We start from the raw sequence: 19,715 nt of genomic DNA, 5'->3' as shown, positions 1-19,715 counted from the left end.
AGAGAGAGACAGGAAGCAGGTGAGGGATAGGATGAGTTAAATCTGGCAACCTCCAGCATCCATCTTTGATTGTGCGACGGGCCGCGGCGAGAGCGGGGCCTCATTGCTCACTCACCTTAGCACAACGCTCCTGATTCCCGAGAAACGGGCGTGGACGGACCCGAAGAGCTAACCGGACGACGCCGTACCGGCTCCCCCGCTCGAAACCCGAAGCCACGAAGACAGTTCGACCGGCGAACCGAGGACGTGGATTCGGACGCCGTCGCAACCGACGAACCGAGCGAGCTAACTTGCAGGAGCCGGGCTAGCCAGCTTTTGTAATCCGCCGGCGAGACACCCTAAACTCGCCCCGCCGCTGCGAGCCTTACAAGCCAGGATTCCAATTTTTAAAAAAGTCCAAAAGACCAAAGGAAGCACCGGCACTGGCAGGTAAGACCGCGGCTGACGCTTGGTAAATTCCATTCCCCCCCACCCCCCGTAAGTGTTAGCTCGTTGCTAGCACGCTTTCGGCCACTGGTGAGGGGCTCAAAGGATGTGATGGCGACAGAAACGAAACCACGTTCAAGCAACCTTCCAAGCTTTGGCGGCCTGATCCCAAACCAGTCCACCTTCCCTCATAGAATACTTATCCATTAAATGACTTTTACATGAACTTTCATATCGTAGGTTTTACATGCTTCAACTGTGCCCACCCCCAGTTGTGATTTGAGCCGGGAGGGCCTCCGACGTGCCGCCGGTATGAGGCACCGAGCCGCAATCTGTGGGGACCGCTAAAATAGCTCTTGGATTGTTCGCGAACAACGAAACACAGTTTAATCATGCACTTTTGTTTTTTATCTAATCGTCGCCGCCATCTTATGGAGTCAGTCCAATGTAACGGGTTGCCTGTTCGAGTCGTCTGGCAAGCAGACGAAAGACTTCTAAAGGAGAGAAAGAAAGAAAAAAAAACGCGTGGGAGGGTCCCAATCGATGTCACTTTGACAATCAAGCTTCGTAGTACTCTTAATGGATATTGGCTGATTGATCACGCCAAATAGAGCCTCGATTTAATAAAAAAAAAAAAAAAATCTAAGATCAAAGTCTGAAGCAATCGAGACAACCAGGGCCACACGGAAACTAAATTAAACATGTCCACGCATCAGAGTTGATTGCACGCAAGTCATTGTGATCCCCTTTGGGTAGCGGTTAAACTCAAAACTTGTCAAGGGCGTGACCCACTTAAGTGAGTGTCTAATTATTGAAAAAGCCTTCATTTATTATGAGATGCCAATGACACACTTCAGCTGACCACTAATAATAAATTACCGATTGTATGTGTGTGACATTGACTGTTGTCAGCTCGATTGTCTTCCAAGCAGATTCGGGAGGGAAAATAAAAAAATGCCACCCCTCACTACAGGATCATTGATCAGGATCAACTTTAATCAATTGGCAATTTACTTGAATGTATTACGTGTGTACCCCGCTTCAGGCGCTAACATGATTTATGACCCCAGTTAGCCTTTCTTCTCTCACTATGGCTATTTTCCCACTTTATTGCCCTATATGTAACAAAAAGTCACTTTGCCCCCTTTTCTTAGGAGCTGGTTCCGGTGGCGAGGCCAAAGGACCAGACTCGATGAGTTTCAAGCGAAATGTCCGAGAAGTCAGGGCAGAGCACCAAGGCAAAGGATGGCGGCAAAACCAAGTATGCGACCCTTAGCCTCTTCAACACCTACAAAGGCAAGTCTTTGGAAACCCAGAAGACTGCAGGTAAGACCTCGCCTGCCCCTCCTTTAAATTGTTGCATTTCCAGGTTTTTCGATTGAGACTGTCGAGTACTATAACGGCCTCCTCTTTTTGCATTAGTTGCTGCTAGACATGGGCTGCAAAGTCTGGGTAAAGTTGCTGCCAGCAGGCGCATGCCCCCTCCGGCTAACCTGCCCAGTTTGAAAGCGGAGAACAAGGGCAACGACCCAAACGTTAACATCGTCCCCAAAGACGGCAGCGGCTGGGCATCGCGGGGCGAGGGGGGAGAAGAGAGGTACGGTGGTCTTCATTTTTGTGTTTAGAGGCTACTGTGAAAGTTTGGCTTTGGACCATCTCCCATGAATTTGTTCACCCCAGGCAACAAGAGACACCCCCACCTCAACCCAAGCCAGTCGTGGTCCCGCCTCAAGAACCTCCCACAGGGGCAAGCCGCTCCTGGGCGAATAGCAAGCAGACCCAACTAGACGGTAAGAACTCAGGCTCGGATTTAATTTCGCACAAAGTCCCCTATGAATCTCCTACGTAAATCTTTTTTTAATGCTACTGACAGGAGCTCCACGCGTGAGCAGCCACTTCCACCAAGAGTTCCCCAGCTTGCAAGCGGCCAGCGATGGCGAGAAAGACGGCCAGCAGGAGGAGGACGAGGAACCGTACGGACCGGGCCCCAGCCTCAGGCCTCAAAGTATGGCCGCGGTTGACTATTTAGATGTCGTTCATTGTTTGTTTGGAGCCACGGGCCGCTTAATAAACCCATCTCCTTGGTTAGATGTCGGCAGTTGGCGTGAAGGCGGGGGGAGGAATTTAAACGCCGCGTCCAGCCCCTCCGAGATGGACAACAGGCCCCCCGAGGACGGAAGCGCCGAGCCCGATACCTCCCCGACCCACGAGGACGCCGACGAGGCCGGCCGAAACGTAACCACTGACGGCCAGAAGGAGAAGCGGGACGGCAGGGACAAGCTGCAGGCCTCTCAGCCGAAACTTAACGGGGGCCAGCAGCCACCTGCAGGGGTGCCCCCCCACTTTGACCCCACGTTCAGGAGCATGATGCCACCTTATGTACGTCTGCTACCGCAATGTGAAACCTTTGCGCTCGTTCTGTCTCACCTTTGGCATATTTTTCCCGTTTCAGATGTTTCACGCGTACCCTCAAGTGACCCAAGGCCCGAGGCAAGCCAATGTCCTCCGATACACCATGCCACAAGATGGCGTCAGGTGGGTCCCTTGTTGTTTTTCCCTCTGTGCCAGGCGGTGCTTGGCATCAAAGTACCATCATCATTTTGAGGGTCCTGTTCATCACTGACGACGTGGTAACTTGATGAATCATTTTGCTTCAGGGCTCCTCGCTCGGCACGACCACAACAGCCTCCCCCTCAGGCTTGGCTCCAAGATCCGGACCGACCTTCGATCATAAGCGCAACGGAGCTCAAAGAGCTGGACAACTTGGACACCGATACCGATGAAGGCTGGGCAGGTCAGTAAAACTAATGTTTGAATAAGTCCTTGCGCTTGTTCTCTCTTTTTTTATTTTTTTTATTTTTAAACATTTGATCTATTTCTCATTCCAGGAGCTCAGATGGAAGTAGACTACACGGAGAAGCTGAACTTCAGTGATGATGAGGAGAACCAAGCTGCTAAAGAAAAAGGAGAAAACTGGCAAGTGTTTTACTTGGTTGTTCACAATCACTTCTTCACAATTAAAAAAAAAAAATATATATATAAAGAAGGCAGTGCTTATTTTATTACTTTAAGACTACGTAATTTGAAGACCTTGATTTTGATCACATTTGTTGAATCTGTAAAGAATGTCCACCCTTTATTTCATTTATCTTTTTTTTTTTTTTTTTTTTTTTCCAGGGAGTGGATAGGCAAAGTGGAACGTATGAGATCGCGTCCCCCTGACGTTCAGGAGGGTTCAGATGAGCACGGAGACGGTAAAACTTCACGGGCGGACATTGTCGATCCCAGAGCGCCGTCGCCCGGCACCGCGGGCCACTACAACAAAGCACCTGCTCTGCAAGACTACCAGGTAGTCACGCATTGTGCACGTTACACGGTGGATAAGCCACATAATCAATCCCTGCTATTGTATTTATTCCCTAGGGCGGCTCTCGCGTCATTAGCGGCGGCGCCCAGCGCGGCAGCAAACCGCCGTCCGGAGTCGCTGCCGCCGACGAGGACTCGGAGGCTTGGCGGCAGAAACGCAAGAAGTCATCTGAAGTTTCCGAAGCCGTTGAGCGGGCGAGGCGCAGGAGAGAGGAAGAGGAACGCCGAATGGAAGAGCAGCGCCTCGCCGCGTGCGCCGAAAAACTGAAACGACTCAACGAGAAACATCGCCAGTCGACCGAGGGTCAAGCCAGTCTGCCTCAGGCAGCTTGCGGTGAGGGTTCAGCGCCGCAAGAAGAAGCCCAGCCAACTCCCGAGCTCGCATCGAGCCCCGCACCCGCAGTCGCAGTTTTACAGCCACAGGCCTCCGTAGTACAAACTCATCCACCCGAGAGGGCGGACCAAGATTGGGCGGAGAACAAACTAGAGCAAATGGAATCAAACGCCGAGGAAGAGGACAAAGAGGAGGCACCTCTATCCCATCGTCCCACTTCCCCTGTGGTCTCGGCCCCCGAGCAGCTGACCGAAGCAGAGAGCGCCTCGGCAGAGGTCGAGCCGCTCGGCGACGAGAACCAAGCTGAACGGACAACAGTGCCTATCCGAGACTATTTCAACATGGAGGACAACAGAGGTGAGAGAAAATGTCAGACTGTGAAAGCGTTTCACCAGTTCACAACATGAATGTCCACAAAGTACTAAAATTGGCTGCATGCCTTTGATTTGATGCAACAGTTTTATTATTTTTTTATATATAATTTGTGTGCTTCTGTTTACAGTGGACGAAGCGCACCCGTCCCTGCCTCATATGGACACCCCCAGCAGTGAGGACGTGGCCATCGCCACCCCGCTGCTGGAGGGAGAGGCGGCCGCTGCTATGCGTCCTTCCCTCACCTCCGGCTACTCCAAACAGTTTCAAAAATCCCTGCCGCCTCGTTTCCTCAGACAGCAGGTGAAACCAAATCCATATTTCTCTTTTCCTCTTCAGCTCAAATGTCTTGATGGAAGCGCACGTTCAATACTGTACGTTTACTTTATTGGTCTCCTAGGAGCAAATGAAGCAGCAGCAATGGCAACAGCAGCAGCAGCAACATAGTGGGGGCTCTGTGTCCCCGTCGGGTAGTGGTGGCGTTCCAGCTGCCCAACAGCCGCAGCAACACCGCTCAATGTATCAACCCATCGGGCCCCATCACCAGCACTTGGCCTCAATGGGCTTTGACCCCCGCTGGATCATGATGCAGTCCTACATGGACCCTCGCATGATGTCCAGCCGCGCTCCCATGGACATGCCCGCCAATATTCACACTGGTAAATAAAGGAAAGACAGCCGGACATGCATAAACAAACACCAGATCAAAGTCTTTTTATATTTCTGTGCCCCGTTAAGCAGACTGCTAAATTAATCTCTCCATCCTCAGGGAGGATCCCCCCGAAGCAGATAGCACGCCGCGAGCCAGGGGACAACTCCAGCTCCAGTTCAGACTCCTTCGACCATTTGACCCGACCCATCCGTGACCATGGCATGCCACCTGACTCGAGGATGGTGTGGGGGTCCGACCCGTACCCACCGTCGGAACCACTGTCGTCTGTAACTCCTCCGAAAGGGTGTGATGACAGCAAGGAGCCAAGGTAGCAAAACAAAAGAGTGAATCAGCAAATTCTTAGGGTCCGACGTCTAACAATGTGTTTCTCGGATTTAGGATTGACTCCAGTTTAGATTTGGAAAGGGGTTTACCGCCAATGTATCCCAAGGAGCACAGTGGCTTGGACTCGCGCAAGAGTAACTTCTTTCGGGACTCGCCCGAACCCATACCAGCCTTTTCACAGAGCCCAGATAACGTGCCTGGACCTATAGACCGGGTTCCCGTCGCCTCGAGCTTCGACCCCGATGAGTCTGGTTTGCCGAGCGGGGAAGAAGTCGAAGCGCTAGGGAAAGCTATGCTGCAGAGAAGTGTCTCCCAGGGCTCCTCGCAGTCACTAAAGCTGGACGAGCCCAGGTTTGATGTGCTCCCGCTGGGGAGCAAAGCACTTGAGCTTCAGGACACTGTTGACCGGGCGGACGATAAGTCTCCGAACGAACTCTTCACACCGGCAGCGTTGACCAACAACAGAGCCACGCCGCCGTCCGACGGGCTTCACAAACCCGAGAAGCTGCCTCTACCTGTTCCCAGCAAACAGAAGGTTGAGCTACGCTGGGGCGGGAGGCCCGGCCGCAGAGAAGGACCGGGGGGAGAGAGACCTCTCCGCAGGTCTGGGCCAATTAAGAAGCCTGTTCTAAGAGATATGAAAGAAGAGCGAGAGCAAAGGGAAGAAAGAGAGAAACGCCACGAGAGAGGAGAAAGAGGGGATAGGACCAAGAAGGACCAGTCCTCCAAAGCTCCCTCTGTGGCTGCTGCCGTCTCTGTCGCCACGGTGGCGGCAGCCGCCACGGCTTCACCAGCGACTGAAGGACCCAGTGCGCAAGGCGAGGGCAAGAGAGAAGCTGCCGAGGTTGAGGAAACGCAGATTTGCCTTCCCAAAGCCAGAGAGTCCCTAACATCTTCCGGGGTCCCGACGTCTTCCTCCCAGGAAGATAAAGTTGACAAACCGCTTAGCAACGAAAAGCACGCGGAACCTAAACTGCCCTCCCGAAAGGAGTCAAATATCGCTCTCCGTAACTACCGGCGAGAAGAGAGGGAACGAGACCGTGAGCGGGACAAAGATGTGGACAAGGACAGAGACAGGGAGTGGCCGCTCGATGCCAATTTCAAAGGTCGGGGTCGAGGGGAGTATTACTCCAGAGGCCGCAGCTTTCGCGGGACGTACAGCGGCAGAGGGCGAGGCGGTCGCGGTCGGAGCAGAGAGTACCCTCACAGAGAACCTCGATCCCGCTCGGATTTACCCTCTGGAGCGGCGGCCTTCCGGAACAGGGAGGAAAGCGAGACGCGTAGCGAGAGCTCCGACTTTGAGGTCATACCGAAGCGCAGACGGCGACGCGGCTCGGACACGGATTCCGAAAGTGAGGGCGGGAGGGAGTCCGCTAGCGATACCGGGCCATCCGATCGCGAGCCCAGCGCCAAGCCCAGCCGACCGCTTCGACGCGATTTCCCCGGCGAGGTGCGGTCTGGCCTCCACAAGCCGGGCTTTGGACCACCTCACGTGGGGGACAAAACGGGGTCTCGGTTTGATGATGAAGGCAGGCCCAAACCAGGGTTTCTTCCCAAAGGAGAGCCTTCTCGGCGAGGAAGAGGAGGCTTGTACAGTCGGCGTGGTGTAGCCAGGGAACGTGGCGGCCCTCGCTCGGCCCCACTGAGAAGACCGATGGGCAGAGACTCCTTATCTCAGTGGCCTTCCAAGCCTATGGAGACATTCAGACCCGAGGACATGGAGTCCACATCAAGATACGATCATCCGCTGTCGGATCGACGGCCACCGAGATCTGATGGCAAAAGATTCATGGACGGGGGCCCTCAGAGTAGCAGAGAGAGACCTCGCCGATCCAGACCGGCAAGACCTCCCAGGCAAGATAAGCCGCCCCGCTTCCGGCGGCTAAAGGAACGAGAGGCAGCGGTGCTGGCGAGCGGAGATCCAGGTTCGGGTCGACCTGTGTCTCTCCCCCCTGTGCCTGCTCCTGCTCTCGCTGGCGCTGCCATATCTGCACCCGCATCTGTCTCACCCACCTTATCAAGAGCTCCAGGGACTCCCTTGACCGTACCTGCAGAAGTGGCTGCGCCCGCACACAATCTCCCCGCTCCCCACGACGGTCCCTTTTCCAAGACCGCCGCCGCAGTCGGAACCAAGTCCCCGGATTTGTCCAATCAGAACTCCTCCGATCAAGCCAACGAGGAATGGGAGACGGCCTCCGAGAGCAGCGACTTCAATGAGAGGAGAGAGCGAGAGGAGAGGCGAGGAGCACAGGAGGCCGCCGGTAACGCGGCCGCCGCCCCGGCGCCTGCGCCCCTTCTGCGCTCGCTGACGCCCAGTAAAAGCCCCCCTGAGGGAGTGGTCTCGCCCAAGCGAGATGGAGCCGCCGCTGGCAAGAGGAGCTTCTCCAGCCAGAGGCCTATTGAGAGACAGAATCGAAGAGGTAACAGTGGAGCCAAGTCAGGTCGCAGCTACGGTGGGCCCAAAGGGGACCGAAGGGGAGGAGCCAAAGGAGGCCGCAAAGGGTGAGTTTGCAATACTGATTGGGCATAAATTGATCGAGTCATTTATTTACGATTTCGACACACTTAGAATTGTGAGCTCCAGTGGCCAAGCTGAAATGTCTTTTTTCCCACTTCAGCCCCGGCCTTCAGCCAAACTCTGACGGGACGGCAACAGCCTCCGGATCGTCGAGGTCCGCCAAAGATCAGGCTGCACGACGCAAAGATGAGGCCAAGCTGGCTGTCAAGAAGCCCAAAGAAAATGCTCTTTCTCAGTTTGACCTTAACAATTATGCCAGTGAGTTAACTTTTTTTTTTTAACCAATTAAATTCTTTCTGCCCATCTTAAAAAAAACTAATACAAATGTCCGTTGTTCTAGGCGTGGTCATCATCGACGACCACCCTGAGGTCACCATCACAGATGACCCGCAGTGCAGCACTCACGACGACGGTTTTACTGAGGTGGTCTCGCGCAAGCAACAGAAACGTCTCCAAGATGAGGAGAAGCGGAAGAAGGAAGAGCAAACTACTCAGGTATGACAACCTGACACATTATCATAAGGTTGTGCCTTTTGGTGGGCCATATTTCTTTTTTCTATTTAGCCAGCATGGAATTTTTTTTTCTCTTTGTTTCATGGTATAAATTTCAATGTCTGATTTCAGAATTGGGGTAAAAAAGGCTCCGGTGAAAAGAGCAGAGGTGGTGGAGGAAAGTTACCTCCAAGATTTGCTAAAAAACAATCGTCGCAGCAGCAGCAGCAACAACAACCGCAGCAGCAACAGCAGCTGCCACAACAGGCTCCTCCCACACAATCTCAACCTGCAGCACCAGCATCCAGCCCTCAAGTCCAACAACAGCCCGCCATCTCTGCCCCTCAGCATCCTCACCTGGCGCCCTCTCAGCCAGCCGCACCCCCTCAGACCCTGGAAGCGACGGTGCCCTCTGTGCCGGCCGCCACCGTGGAATTCACCTCAAAGAGCCTCCCCGCCACCACAAGCGCCGCACAAACGCACGGCAATCTGGGAACCGAACTGTGGGAGAAGAAAGTGTCTGGCCCGCCCGTCCTCCCTGATGTTAAGAAGCGTATGTTCTTGAGATGCCTGCTGCTTTTTTTTTTTTTTAATAAACATCTTGACTGTTTGGTGAAAGTAATCCCTTTTTGATTTGTCGGCAGTGGGTCCCATCAGTCCTCCTCAGCCTCCTTCTGTGAGTGCCTGGAACAAACCTCTCACCTCCTTTACCGGCACAGTTTCCACCGAGGTTTGTTTCATTCTTTTTTTTTGATTTTTTTTTTTTTTTTTTTTGTCATGCATGCAAACATGGCAACCCCTTAAAATACTGAAAATGACATACCTATTATTTTCTGTCAGGGTGGCAAATCCGGCACAGAGGGTGGCGTAGAGTTGCCCATCGACACTATTCAGTTCGGGGCGCCGTCGTCGGCGGGCAGCACGGACAGCGACGGCGTTCCCGCTCTGCTCGAGACCGCCACGGACAACAAGCTTCCCGCTCCGAAAGAACAGAGACAAAAACAACCTCGCGCTGGACCCATCAAAACACAGAAGGTGTGTTTTGATCGTCTAATATTCTCGCAAATAAAAAAATCTTAACTGCTGTCATTGATCTTTTCCCTCAGCTGCCTGACATGGAGCCCGTAGAACCCAAGGAATACAAGCCGGGTCCGATTGGCAAAGAGCGCTCCCTGAAAAACCGCAAGGCAAAAGACGCCCGCGGAGGTGAGGGCGAGGGCATGGAGGCGGGAGTGCCGGCGGGCATCGTCGTCAGCAGAGCCGCTGCCTCCAGCCCCCCCACCAGCGACGCCGCTGTCGGCGAGCTGGGCCGGGACATCGAGGGCATGATCACGGTGCCGTCGGTGGAGTACACCAGCAACTCAAAGGTAAAACAATCTTTTACCTTGTGAGTTACTGAGATTTAGCGAAAATCTTTTCTTTTCAGGAGTCTGTCACAGACTACACCACCCCTTCATCCTCGCTCGCTGACAGCGTTTCATCCGGAAACAACAAAATGGAAGAGAGTCTGGTTGCCAACGTGAGTGCCCAAGTACACATTTTAAGCCAGGACGACCAAACGTACAACGTTTTCTGGCTTCTTCTCAGGTGGCACTTCCACACTCGTTGCCTCTTCCCCGACGAGAGACCTTGCAGCAGAGCTCCCCTCTCAGCACAGTCTCCCCAGCTACCGTTGACCTAACACTAAAGGTATACAATGCTCAAGTCATAAGCACAGGTTTGATGGCAGACCTCATTTGATTGTCAAATTCATCATAAAGTATCTGTATCTTTACCCATTTGTTTAATGTCTCAGATGGAGTCCGCTCGCAAAGCCTGGGAGAACTCGCCCAGTCTGGAGAAGAACTCCCCAGTCACCTCGTCTTCCTCACCCATCACCTCCTGCGCCTCCTCGTACTCGTTCTCCTCGGCGTCCATGCAGCAGATCCCCGTGGCGTCCGTCACCCCCAGCACGTCACTTTCCGGTAACAGACACCGAAATGCGACATTTGGTCGGTGTCAAGGTGGCAGTATGTTAATGATGAAATGTTCCACCCAGGTTCAGGCACCTACACGACGTCGTCCCTAGGCACCAAGACCACCACTGCCTCGGACCCCCCGAACATCTGCAAGGTGAAGCCTCAGCAACTGCAGGGCGGCAGCCTGACCTCCAGCGGCGGCAGCAGCTTTTCCCAACTGAGCTGCGTGCCCCCACTGCTGCCCCAGCAGCAGCAACAGACCCCGCAGGTGTACGTGTCTCAGTCTGCAGCAGGTGAGACAGACTCGCTTTGGAAACAAGCCCCGCCCCCCCTTTTTTTTTTTTTTTTTTTTTTTTTTTTAAATCGGTACTGATGAATGTAGGTTCTGCAGCTCAGATTCCAGCCTTCTACATGGACACTAGCCATCTTTTCAGCACCCCACACCCTCGCTTGGCTCCTCCCTCTTTGGCGCAGCAGCAAGGCTATCAGCCCGGTCTCTCTCAGGTAGGCAAAGTTCTCTATCGTAGTCCACATAAAGTACAATAACAACATGGTGGGTACATTTTAATGGGCGTTCTTTGTCAGTAAGCAAGGGGGACTCGATGAGAACAAATCATTTTTGCTCAGCTTGGCCAGCGTGCGTCCAAAACCAGATGAAATCGTCTTTGCAATCGTAATCGAGCGGGCTTTCTGTTCAGCCAACAGCCGTGCAGCAGATACCAATCCCCATCTACGCTCCACTACAAGGGCAGCCCCAGCACCAACACACGCACCAGGCCCAACTGGGACTCGGCGCCGGTCCTTCGGTCTCTCAGCCCCAGGACCTATTCAGCTCCTCGCTGCAGCCGTACAGGTTCTGCTCATGTGACTTTGTGAGCCACCTCTAGCGGGAGGTGTAAACTCACTCCACGTTGTCGTGTCGCTTCAGGTCTCAGCAGGCGTTCATGCAGAGCGGCCTGTCGCAGCCCTCCATGATGCTGTCGGGGCCCTCGCTGCATAGCTACCCGGGCGTGCAGGCGTCCGAGCTGGGCAAGCCGCAGTCCAGCCTGGCCTACCAGCAGCCCTCCTCCACCCAGCACATCCCCATCCTCTTTGAGCCGCAGCTCAACCAGCCGTCTGGCATGGGGGGCTCCCAGCTCATTGACACCCACATGCTGCAGGTATTCACACGGCGACTGGATTAAAAAAAAAAAAAAAAAAACAATTACAAGCATGTAACCGTGGTGTTTTTTGTGGCTTTAGGCTCGTCAGGGGATGAGTCAGCATTCCAACATGTACTCGGGGCAGGTGCAGCAACATGGACAGAGTAGTTACTACAGCAACACCCAGTCTCCCAGTTCTGCCATGCAGCAGGTAAACTATTGCCTCAAGTCACACTCTCATTGGCAGTTTTAGGACTTGGGCCCCATCTCATTTCACATACCAAAATTGTAAGTGTTCCAAATAAAGCACCTTCTCCTTCCAGGTGACAGTTCCCTTGCCAGGTTCCCAGCTCTCCCTGGCCAATTTCGGCTCGGGCGGCGGTCAGCCCCTCTTGGCCATGCCGCCCACCCCTCCGCAGGCGCAGCCCCCCAACATCGGCAGGCAGCCGCCAATCTCCCAGCCGTACCGAGGCCTCATGGGGCCTGGCCACGGCCACAGCCACAGTCACAGCCACAGTCATAGTCATAGTCATAGCCACAGCATGATGCAGGCTCCCACCAGCAAGGTACCATTTTGTAGTGTTGTCATTATTTTCAAAGACTAAAATTTGTATATATCTTTGTCGTGTGTATGCAGCTTTGATTTACACCTTAATGTGCTGTAGATGGACATAGACCTCAAGCTGTTTGGTGCCGGGATGGATGTGAAGACCGTAACGCCTCCAGTCAGCGCCCGGAGCACCACGCCAACATCCAGCCCTTACAGGTAAAGCATCCCTAAGTCGTACTAAATCCCTATTTTGGAGGAAACGTTTTGCTGGTATGGCCCAAAATGAACGGTGATCTTGGAATTGGTGTTGTAAGACTGCTACGTCTCCATCCAGGACAAGCTCCACCTCCCCCAGCAGCCAGTCGGCCAAGTTGAACAGCATGTTGTACCAGAAGCAGTTTCAGCCCAACTCTGCCAGCATGAGAATGACTCAGCACTTCCCCGGCCAGTTCAACCCTCAGGTGGGACTCTGCATGCAATCTTGTAAGACTTGAGCAGCTTTCAAAATGCTGATGCACATTTAGGCCAGTAGAGGGCGGTGTGTATCAAGACATTTTGGTACAGCTCTGAGCATGTTTGGTGAACACTGACAAAACGTTAAATTGATAAATGTGGACCACCAAAATAGCTTCTTGTGCTACAATTATTCCAATTTATCCCCATTGTTTTCTAAAATGGACTTTTCACCTGTGTACTCACAGCTTCTGTCTCAAGCCAACATGGTGTCCCCCCTTGTGCGGGCACCTCACACCAACTCGTTTGGAGGCGGTGGCATGCAGCGCTCGGCCATGGGCCCACCCATGACCCCCAACATAGGTATGGGCATGGGTGGTAGCGGTGGTGGCCTGATGCCCCACCCCAGGCCTCAGCACCCACAACAGCACAGCCAGCACCCTCCCCCCCGGGGGCCTGGCGGTCCCCCCATGCCACCCAGGGGCACGCATGCTGCCCTGAAGGCTGAACAGGACCTCAAGGTCAGCATTTTAGGTTCTTTTTTTTTTTCTAATATTATCCATATATCTATACTTTTCACTTTTTTGTGAGTAGCATGTATTGGGACTGATAAGATACTTTGGTCTGCCCTCAGGCCAAGCAGCGCGCCGAGGTCCTGCAGTCCACCCACAAGTTCTTCTCGGAACAGCAGCAGCTCAGCAAGGCGCTCAAGCCGCCGGCCCAGCTGCTGGACACCTCCCCGCCCCAGATGGCACAGCTGCCGCCCCCCAACTCTAACCCCAACCTCGATGCCGAGAAGCCACCTCAAGTCTCCTCTGCGTCGTTGGCGTTGTCCAAGCCCGTCCGCACCGGACCCATCAAGCCGCAGGCCATCAAGCCGGAGGAGGGCAAGTAAAAACGGGAGAATCCAAACAGCCAGCCGGCCGGCCGCCTTTTATCAGCTGCGTGTGCACACGCATGTTTGGGAAAACGTAGAGGAGTTGACACAGATGTGTGCTGCTCACTTTTTGTTTTTGTTTTTTTTATTGCTCTTTTTCTTTTGACTTCAGCTCCTTTTTTTAAGAGAGGATCACTCTGACCTGTTTAGCTAATGACAGAACCTCTGTTATTTTTCTTTTTTGTAGTGGAAACAATCTTGTCGAGGGAGACACGGTCGAACTAATCGTGACATTCGAGCATCATTTCACACCACGAAACATCCCAAATTGTCTCCACAGCCCCCCCCACTACCATGTGAAAGCTGATCTCACCATGCACGTGTGTGTTGTGTGTGCGCGTGTGTGACAGGATGCTCCTGTATATTTAACCAAAGGTTAAAACAGCACAGGGAGAATGTTGTAGTGCTCTCACACACTCTTACACACACACACGCATTCTTTACGAGAACACAGAAGGAGCTGCAATGTGAACTATGTTGGCAGATTTTTTTTTTTTTTTTTTTTTATATTATAAATATATATCTATATATGCTGATGAGAAGCATCAGTCCTGTTTTCTCCATGTCTGCCTTCTGTCCCAAACAAGCAAACAAACAAGCAAAGAAGCCGAGCACGCTCCGGTCTCTCGTCTCTTCTTCGCCTCCTCCATCGGAGGCTCCCCTCACACAAAATGGCTGACCCCCCCCCTGTTTTCTAGGCAGGAAAAGGAAGAGCTTTGGAAGATGGGTGAGTGGATGATGGATGGATGAATGAATGAATAAGAGAGGGAGGGAGTTTCATGTTTTTGTTTCTCTTTTCATTTGTTTTGTTGTACTTGTACAGGGGTTACATCGCTGTATTAAAATATGTACGGTCTTATTTACATTCTCTTGGTTTGGTTACAGAAACTAATAAAAATAAAATACTGTTAAAAGAGGAGTCCAGTGTGCGCTCACTGGTTAAGTTGATATCTTGGAAAAACATTTGAAACTTGTTTTGGGTGAGTTGCCCATTTTAAACCTTTTATTTCAAAAGAACAATGTACATTAGTTGACTACAGTGTCCATGCAATATCATGTCAACTAGTCACACACTGTACACTTAATTATTTGTACACACGCGTCAATGAATCAATCATTTTATGCGGCAAGTGCACGCCAAAGCAGCAGGTGGTAAAACGTCAAACTTGGGTACAATATTAGTCTAACGTTCCTGTGGTGTATAGACACAAACACAATCGGGTACAAAAATAATCATATCCGTCCTGGATACTGGTGCGCTGGGCCTGCCTGCTATTCCACAATTACTTTTTATTCGATCACAATGTCATGTTTTTACCTTTTTAACTGGAATTATTTTTTACATTTTTTGGGGTGCTACTTTTCCCCCCATATTTTTAAATGTAAAAAATGAAAAACATGTTTAGTGAAATTACACAGTCATTTAAGAATGTAACTATACACTTTTGCAGTTTTAAGTCATTTAATTTCAAAGAAATGTCACAATTACACACCAAAAATAACATACAAATCCAAAGTTAAAAGGTAAAACTTGTTAAGTTATAACGTGTATGAAAAATAAAGTTGTGGTGGGCTTCTGTAGACTTTGAGGCAGCCTTAACAAAACTCTGAGTCTTTTCATGTTGTGGCTCGGGGCCCTTAGGCCTCGGCAGGGGGTCGCCCCAGTCGGAGGTCGTAGGAGACCATGTGGAAATTGTCCCAGGCGAAGAGCTTCTTCTGCGCCGGGTTGTAGTCGATCATGCTGTTGTAGCGGTACTTGTTTGCGAAGGGAACCGCCAGGGGGCGTCCGCGGCCGCTTTCCGTATCGAATACATAGTTGACGGTGGTGTTCGCTGCCCCGTAGCTCGCCACAGTGTAGAGGCGGCCGCACACGAGGAAGGCGTTGGCCGCGCTGTTCTTGCGGATGTTGGTCTCCCAGCTCTTGGTCACCCGCAGGTCGTGCGGGTCAAGCCGGGATAGCACCACGGCGCCCTTAGCCTTGCTGGTGGAGTAGATTGCCCACAAGCCGCGCTCGTCTACCGCCAGGTCGATGTCGGTGTAGCCGCCCCAAGAGTACGGGAACTGACCGTGGAAGCCGGCGTGCGGCAGGTCGCGCCGCGCCGCCACGCTCTCCGACGCCAGGTCGAAACGGATCAAGGTTCGGCTGCGGCGACGCTGGTAGTACAGGGAGCCGCGGTACAGGACGGCGCCCGTGCCTTCCAGGGGCTCTGGTAGTAACACCACCTGGGTGACGTCACAAAAGGTTAACACCTTTAAAATAGGTCTCAAAATGAAGAACTTTGTTAATTGCTGCTTTCAAGTCAAATCATTTGAATTGTACAACCAAAATCAGCCAACTTTTTTGGTTTAAAAAAATATTTCCAAAGAATAGCCACCTTGGTAGGAAAGCCCTTGGAGAGCTGCTCCATGTCTTCGTATCCAAACAGCTGCCTGACGTCGGAGCCGACCGTATCGATTCGCCACGCCATGGCCGGCCCGTATGGTGCCACCGCCTCGGGGTCCTGCATCCACACGCCGTATTTGCCTGCGATGCTGTCAGCCTTCCTGTGAGTGACTGGCGCCGACACGGACACCAGCACGCCGCAACCTGGACCACACAGGACCGAGGGAAATTCCAGGTCCAGTAAGTCAAGACTAACTTAACTGTATTTATCTTTCAGATGCAATGCAGACATTTGAGGTGAATCATTTTTAATACAGTTGCCTCCCAATATATTTAAGAGCCATGTTGAAAATTTCACAGTATGCCAGCTTGGTGACCTAAGCCTGTGGTGCTTTCCCGCCAGGTGCAGGATTTGGCAACACAACAGCTTGCCTGTGTGGAGAGCACATGCAATGATTCCCCCCCCTTGAAGAGACGGTGGACAGCTCTAAAAAAAAAAAAAACACTTGCTGAAAAAGTCCAGAGTAAGCCATGCTGTCGTGATGCTGCTATTCTGGACTCCAACGTGACTGTTTATTAATAGCAGTGTCACCATGGGAGCTACTTTTTGGGGTTGTCATGTTAGAGGCCCAGACTTGACAACATCGCTTGACGTGATTGTATTTACTCGAAAGCTGCACACCGAACAAATTGACCGCGTTACATGTCATTTTTTTTCGTCAGGGAGTTGAATCCAATATCTCTCATATTCATAGTAGGAATCATGTCTTGTCTTTTAGTTATTAAATGTTATGTCTATTGATAGTCTCCAACCTGTGTATTCTTCAGGAGCCGGAACTTCGGTCACCTCGGCCTTGAGCTCCTGGAAGCCTTGCTGCCACACCGAGTCTGTCACATAAACACAGAGCCAGAGGTGTTAATGTGACGAATCCCGTGCTGGATTAGAGGACCACCTGACCTCTTAAACTCATGCTGTCCCCCGGTCTGTTGGGACGGGCCATCAGGTGGGACACAGGGCTCGAACCTGAACACACAAAACGTCAGTCAGGTTTTTTTTATGTCATGGCACGGACAAATCCAGGCCATTTGTAAACTGGTCGTTTGCGAGGGCGACAGCAGGGAATGCGACGACAGGAAGTGGACACTCTCTCGACGCATTCCCAGCTGCTGCGGAGACAGACAGTCGGAAGACGGCGTGACGCTGTGGGCGCTCCTGCTGGGTGACCCCGTTAAATTCAGAAGACATTTCTGGGCTTTGAAATCCGGAGAAATAACCGAGATTTGATCAAATCCTTGACTTGCTTGTGTTATTGCTTTTCAAGTTGAGAGAAAGTTCAAGGCATGCTCCGTGCAGTGGCACACAAACAACAAGGTTTAATGATGCAGAAATCCTTTTTAATGGCTTTCAGGTGGAGCCTGCAGATGATGATGATGGAGACATGCTGGCAAGAAATGCATGCGACATGGGAAATGTCAACGTTTGGAAAACAGAACAGGAAGAAAAAAAAAACGAGGTGAATGGACCGTCATTCATCAGCACTGCAGGTAGGTAAACACATTCTAATCCCGTTTGTGTGTGTGGTCCAGATGGGCCTCCATCTTTGTTTATCATCCAGAGGGTTTCCATAGCCCCCCCTTCTCTGGTTAGGGTATTTCTTTCCTCCCAAAGGATTTTTTTTAAAACATAATATTATTGCGTGCTTTTGTCTTAATAAAAAATACAAATTTCATGGAATGAATTGAACTTGCATCTCAAGGCACGACTGATGCACACAAAGTCCAACCTCAGGGAATGGATTTATTCCTCACACATGGGGGGCTTGTGTGTGTTTGGGGGGGTCAGCAAACTAGCACGAGGGAGTAATAAAATGGATGTTTGACCCCCTGCAAATGTGCAACAGCAGAGCTTAAGCTCCTTGGTTCCTTGTATGGAGCTGCTGACCCCCCCCCCCCCCCCCCCCACTGGCGTCATTAAAAGCCTCGAGTGCATAACCTCCGTTTCCAGGGTGAGCATTGCATTTCAAGCCCTCCCCCCCTACTTTGTACTTTGCTCGCCATGCCAAGGAAAGTGCCCCTCATTAAGGCTCATAGCTAGCGAGCTCACCCACCTGGAGTAAGCTGAGCCGTGTGTCTGTTTATGCATATTCAATTTAAAATATTCGTCTGTACTCTCTGTCATATATATATATATATATATATATATATATATGTGTGTGTGTTTGTGTATATGTATATATATATATATATATATATATATATACACGTATATAGTATATGTGTACATACATACATACATACAACTGCCTTCCATAATTATTGCCAGTCCTGGTTAAGATGTGTTCTATAGCTTCAAATACCGAGAAGAAAAAAAAAAACTAAAACCCAACCTTTAATTCAAGTGCATTTATTCGGTAGAAAAAAAATTACACATTTAGAATATATATATATATATATATATATATTTTTTTTTTTACATCAAGTCATTTCTGCCACAATTTTCAGCACCCATGACGTTAATACTTCATACAAGCCCCTTGTGGTAGCAAAATAGCACCTAATGGTCATAAAATGTGGGAATACAGAAAGAGGGATCTTGGACTATTCCATTTTCCACAATCGCTCTAAATCATCCAGCGACCTGGGTCCTCTCCTCTTTAGCTCACTCCACAGGTTTTCAATGGGGTTGAGGTCTGGGGACTGAGATGGCCATGGGAGGAGCTTGATTTCTACCATTTTCAGTATGCTGCAATAAAGATTAAATTCATTTTAAGGCTTTATGACTCATCTTAACCAGGGCTGGCGATCATTATGTAAACCGTATTTCGAGGGCACGGATTGACTGCATGGAGTGGGTGACATCTTGTGCAAATTCTGTTGTGCTTCTTACCTCCAGCAGGTCTCATCGGAGCACCGCCCGACACGGAGGGGGTCTGCGGCGGACACGGTCTGCTCCTCAGCCTCTCCGTCTCCCTCAGGATCTCCTCCGAGCGTCTCTGAAGCGAGCCCAGCTCCCTCTCCAGCCGCTCTTTCTCTCCCTGGAGGAGGTTCCTCTCGCCCACCGCCCGGGTCAGCGCCTCCTGGAGTCGGGCGTCCGGCGCGTTGCCTCCTCCGGTCAGCTTGGACACCAACGCCTCCAGCAGCGAGAGCCTGGCCTTGATGCCTTCAAACTCTGGACCTCCGGCCTGGGGGCAGCTGGTCTCGGTGGGGCTGGCTACGGTGAAGGTGTACTGGCATCGCCCGCTGCGGTCGTTGCCCCTCCAGAGGGCGGCTCGGTCCTGGGCGTCACTCTGTGAGGCCAGGAGCCCCAAGATGCACACGGAGAGCACGAGGAACATGATGGAGGAATGATGAGTAAGTCTTCTTTTGCTTGTCTTTCTTGCGAGCAGGTCGCTTGCACTGATCTCTCCCGGTGCCGCTCGCAGATATTTATACGGTGAGCGCAAGAGGTGAAAAGGAGGGAGCGAGAGTGAGTGAGGGAGGGAGGGGAGAAAGGAAGATGGATTTACGGGAGGAGGTTTATGTTTTCACTCTTTCAGCACGGTTTGATTTTTAACCCAGCGCCGACCCGAAACAACAACAATCCTCCACTTTATTTCTAATGCCCACTGAGTGTTTGATTTAATAACCTGAGTGTAATTATTAAGACGTGGCCCGCACATTCCCAAAAAGTCGGGGCCTCATTGGATACGGTTACTGGAGTGTCACCTTTCGGGGGGGTTCACAAGTCCTAAGGTGGTAACAGCGCAAAATAGGGTCCCCTGGGTGTTCTTTCCATTCCTAAGAAATA

The 19,715-nt window shown here is 51.5% G+C and overlaps 2 protein-coding genes across 3 annotated transcripts; one reads left to right on the top strand and one right to left on the bottom strand.

Moving 5' to 3' along the window:
- Positions 1-54: 54 nt before the first annotated feature.
- Positions 55-14,464, top strand: prrc2c (proline-rich coiled-coil 2C). 2 transcript variants are annotated; one of them, XM_037248993.1, is made up of 34 exons: positions 55-429; positions 1,581-1,752; positions 1,849-2,023; positions 2,107-2,216; positions 2,300-2,431; positions 2,516-2,805; positions 2,879-2,961; positions 3,084-3,220; positions 3,315-3,402; positions 3,604-3,775; positions 3,850-4,483; positions 4,629-4,801; positions 4,899-5,157; positions 5,268-5,478; positions 5,550-7,997; positions 8,114-8,271; positions 8,354-8,508; positions 8,638-9,058; positions 9,150-9,235; positions 9,346-9,540; positions 9,612-9,872; positions 9,932-10,024; positions 10,093-10,194; positions 10,301-10,469; positions 10,544-10,756; positions 10,855-10,967; positions 11,162-11,316; positions 11,392-11,623; positions 11,706-11,816; positions 11,929-12,171; positions 12,271-12,371; positions 12,490-12,616; positions 12,857-13,129; positions 13,243-14,464. In XM_037248993.1, the coding sequence occupies exons 2-34, from the start codon at positions 1,635-1,637 to the stop codon at positions 13,501-13,503; spliced, it is 8,499 nt and encodes a 2,832-aa protein (XP_037104888.1). In that variant the 5' UTR covers positions 55-429; positions 1,581-1,634; the 3' UTR covers positions 13,504-14,464. The 2 variants fall into 2 exon arrangements, with proteins under 2 accessions (XP_037104888.1, XP_037104887.1); XM_037248992.1 differs by having other exon boundaries at positions 10,846-10,967.
- Positions 14,465-14,516: 52 nt separating this feature from the next.
- On the bottom strand, positions 14,517-19,347 carry myoc (myocilin). The gene is made up of 5 exons (XM_037249015.1): positions 18,816-19,347; positions 16,887-16,952; positions 16,742-16,816; positions 15,921-16,132; positions 14,517-15,768 (listed from the first exon to the last, which is right to left on the bottom strand). The coding sequence occupies exons 1-5, from the start codon at positions 19,261-19,263 to the stop codon at positions 15,184-15,186; spliced, it is 1,386 nt and encodes a 461-aa protein (XP_037104910.1). The 5' UTR covers positions 19,264-19,347; the 3' UTR covers positions 14,517-15,183.
- Positions 19,348-19,715: the final 368 nt, after the last annotated feature.

The sequence above is a fragment of the Syngnathus acus genome, chromosome 4 (assembly GCF_901709675.1).
Source record: "Syngnathus acus chromosome 4, fSynAcu1.2, whole genome shotgun sequence".
In the NCBI taxonomy this organism is placed as follows: domain Eukaryota; kingdom Metazoa; phylum Chordata; class Actinopteri; order Syngnathiformes; family Syngnathidae; genus Syngnathus; species Syngnathus acus.
This window is presented reverse-complemented; position numbering and strand designations above follow the sequence as displayed.

Bases quoted from the DNA above. Each gene is read 5' to 3' on its own strand.
- prrc2c (XM_037248992.1), top strand. From the start codon at position 1,635: ATGTCCGAGAAGTCAGGGCAGAGCACCAAGGCAAAGGATGGCGGCAAA. The intron at 2,217-2,299 runs GTAAGAACTCAG...TGCTACTGACAG, and splicing joins CAAGCAGACCCAACTAGACG to GAGCTCCACGCGTGAGCAGC. The intron at 9,236-9,345 runs GTTTGTTTCATT...ATTTTCTGTCAG, and splicing joins CCGGCACAGTTTCCACCGAG to GGTGGCAAATCCGGCACAGA.
- myoc (XM_037249015.1), bottom strand. From the start codon at position 19,263: ATGTTCCTCGTGCTCTCCGTGTGCATCTTGGGGCTCCTGGCCTCACAG. The intron at 16,953-18,815 runs GTAAGAAGCACA...TTGTGTGTTCAG, and splicing joins TCCGATGAGACCTGCTGGAG to GTTCGAGCCCTGTGTCCCAC. The intron at 15,769-15,920 runs GTGGCTATTCTT...GACGTCACCCAG, and splicing joins CCAAGGGCTTTCCTACCAAG to GTGGTGTTACTACCAGAGCC.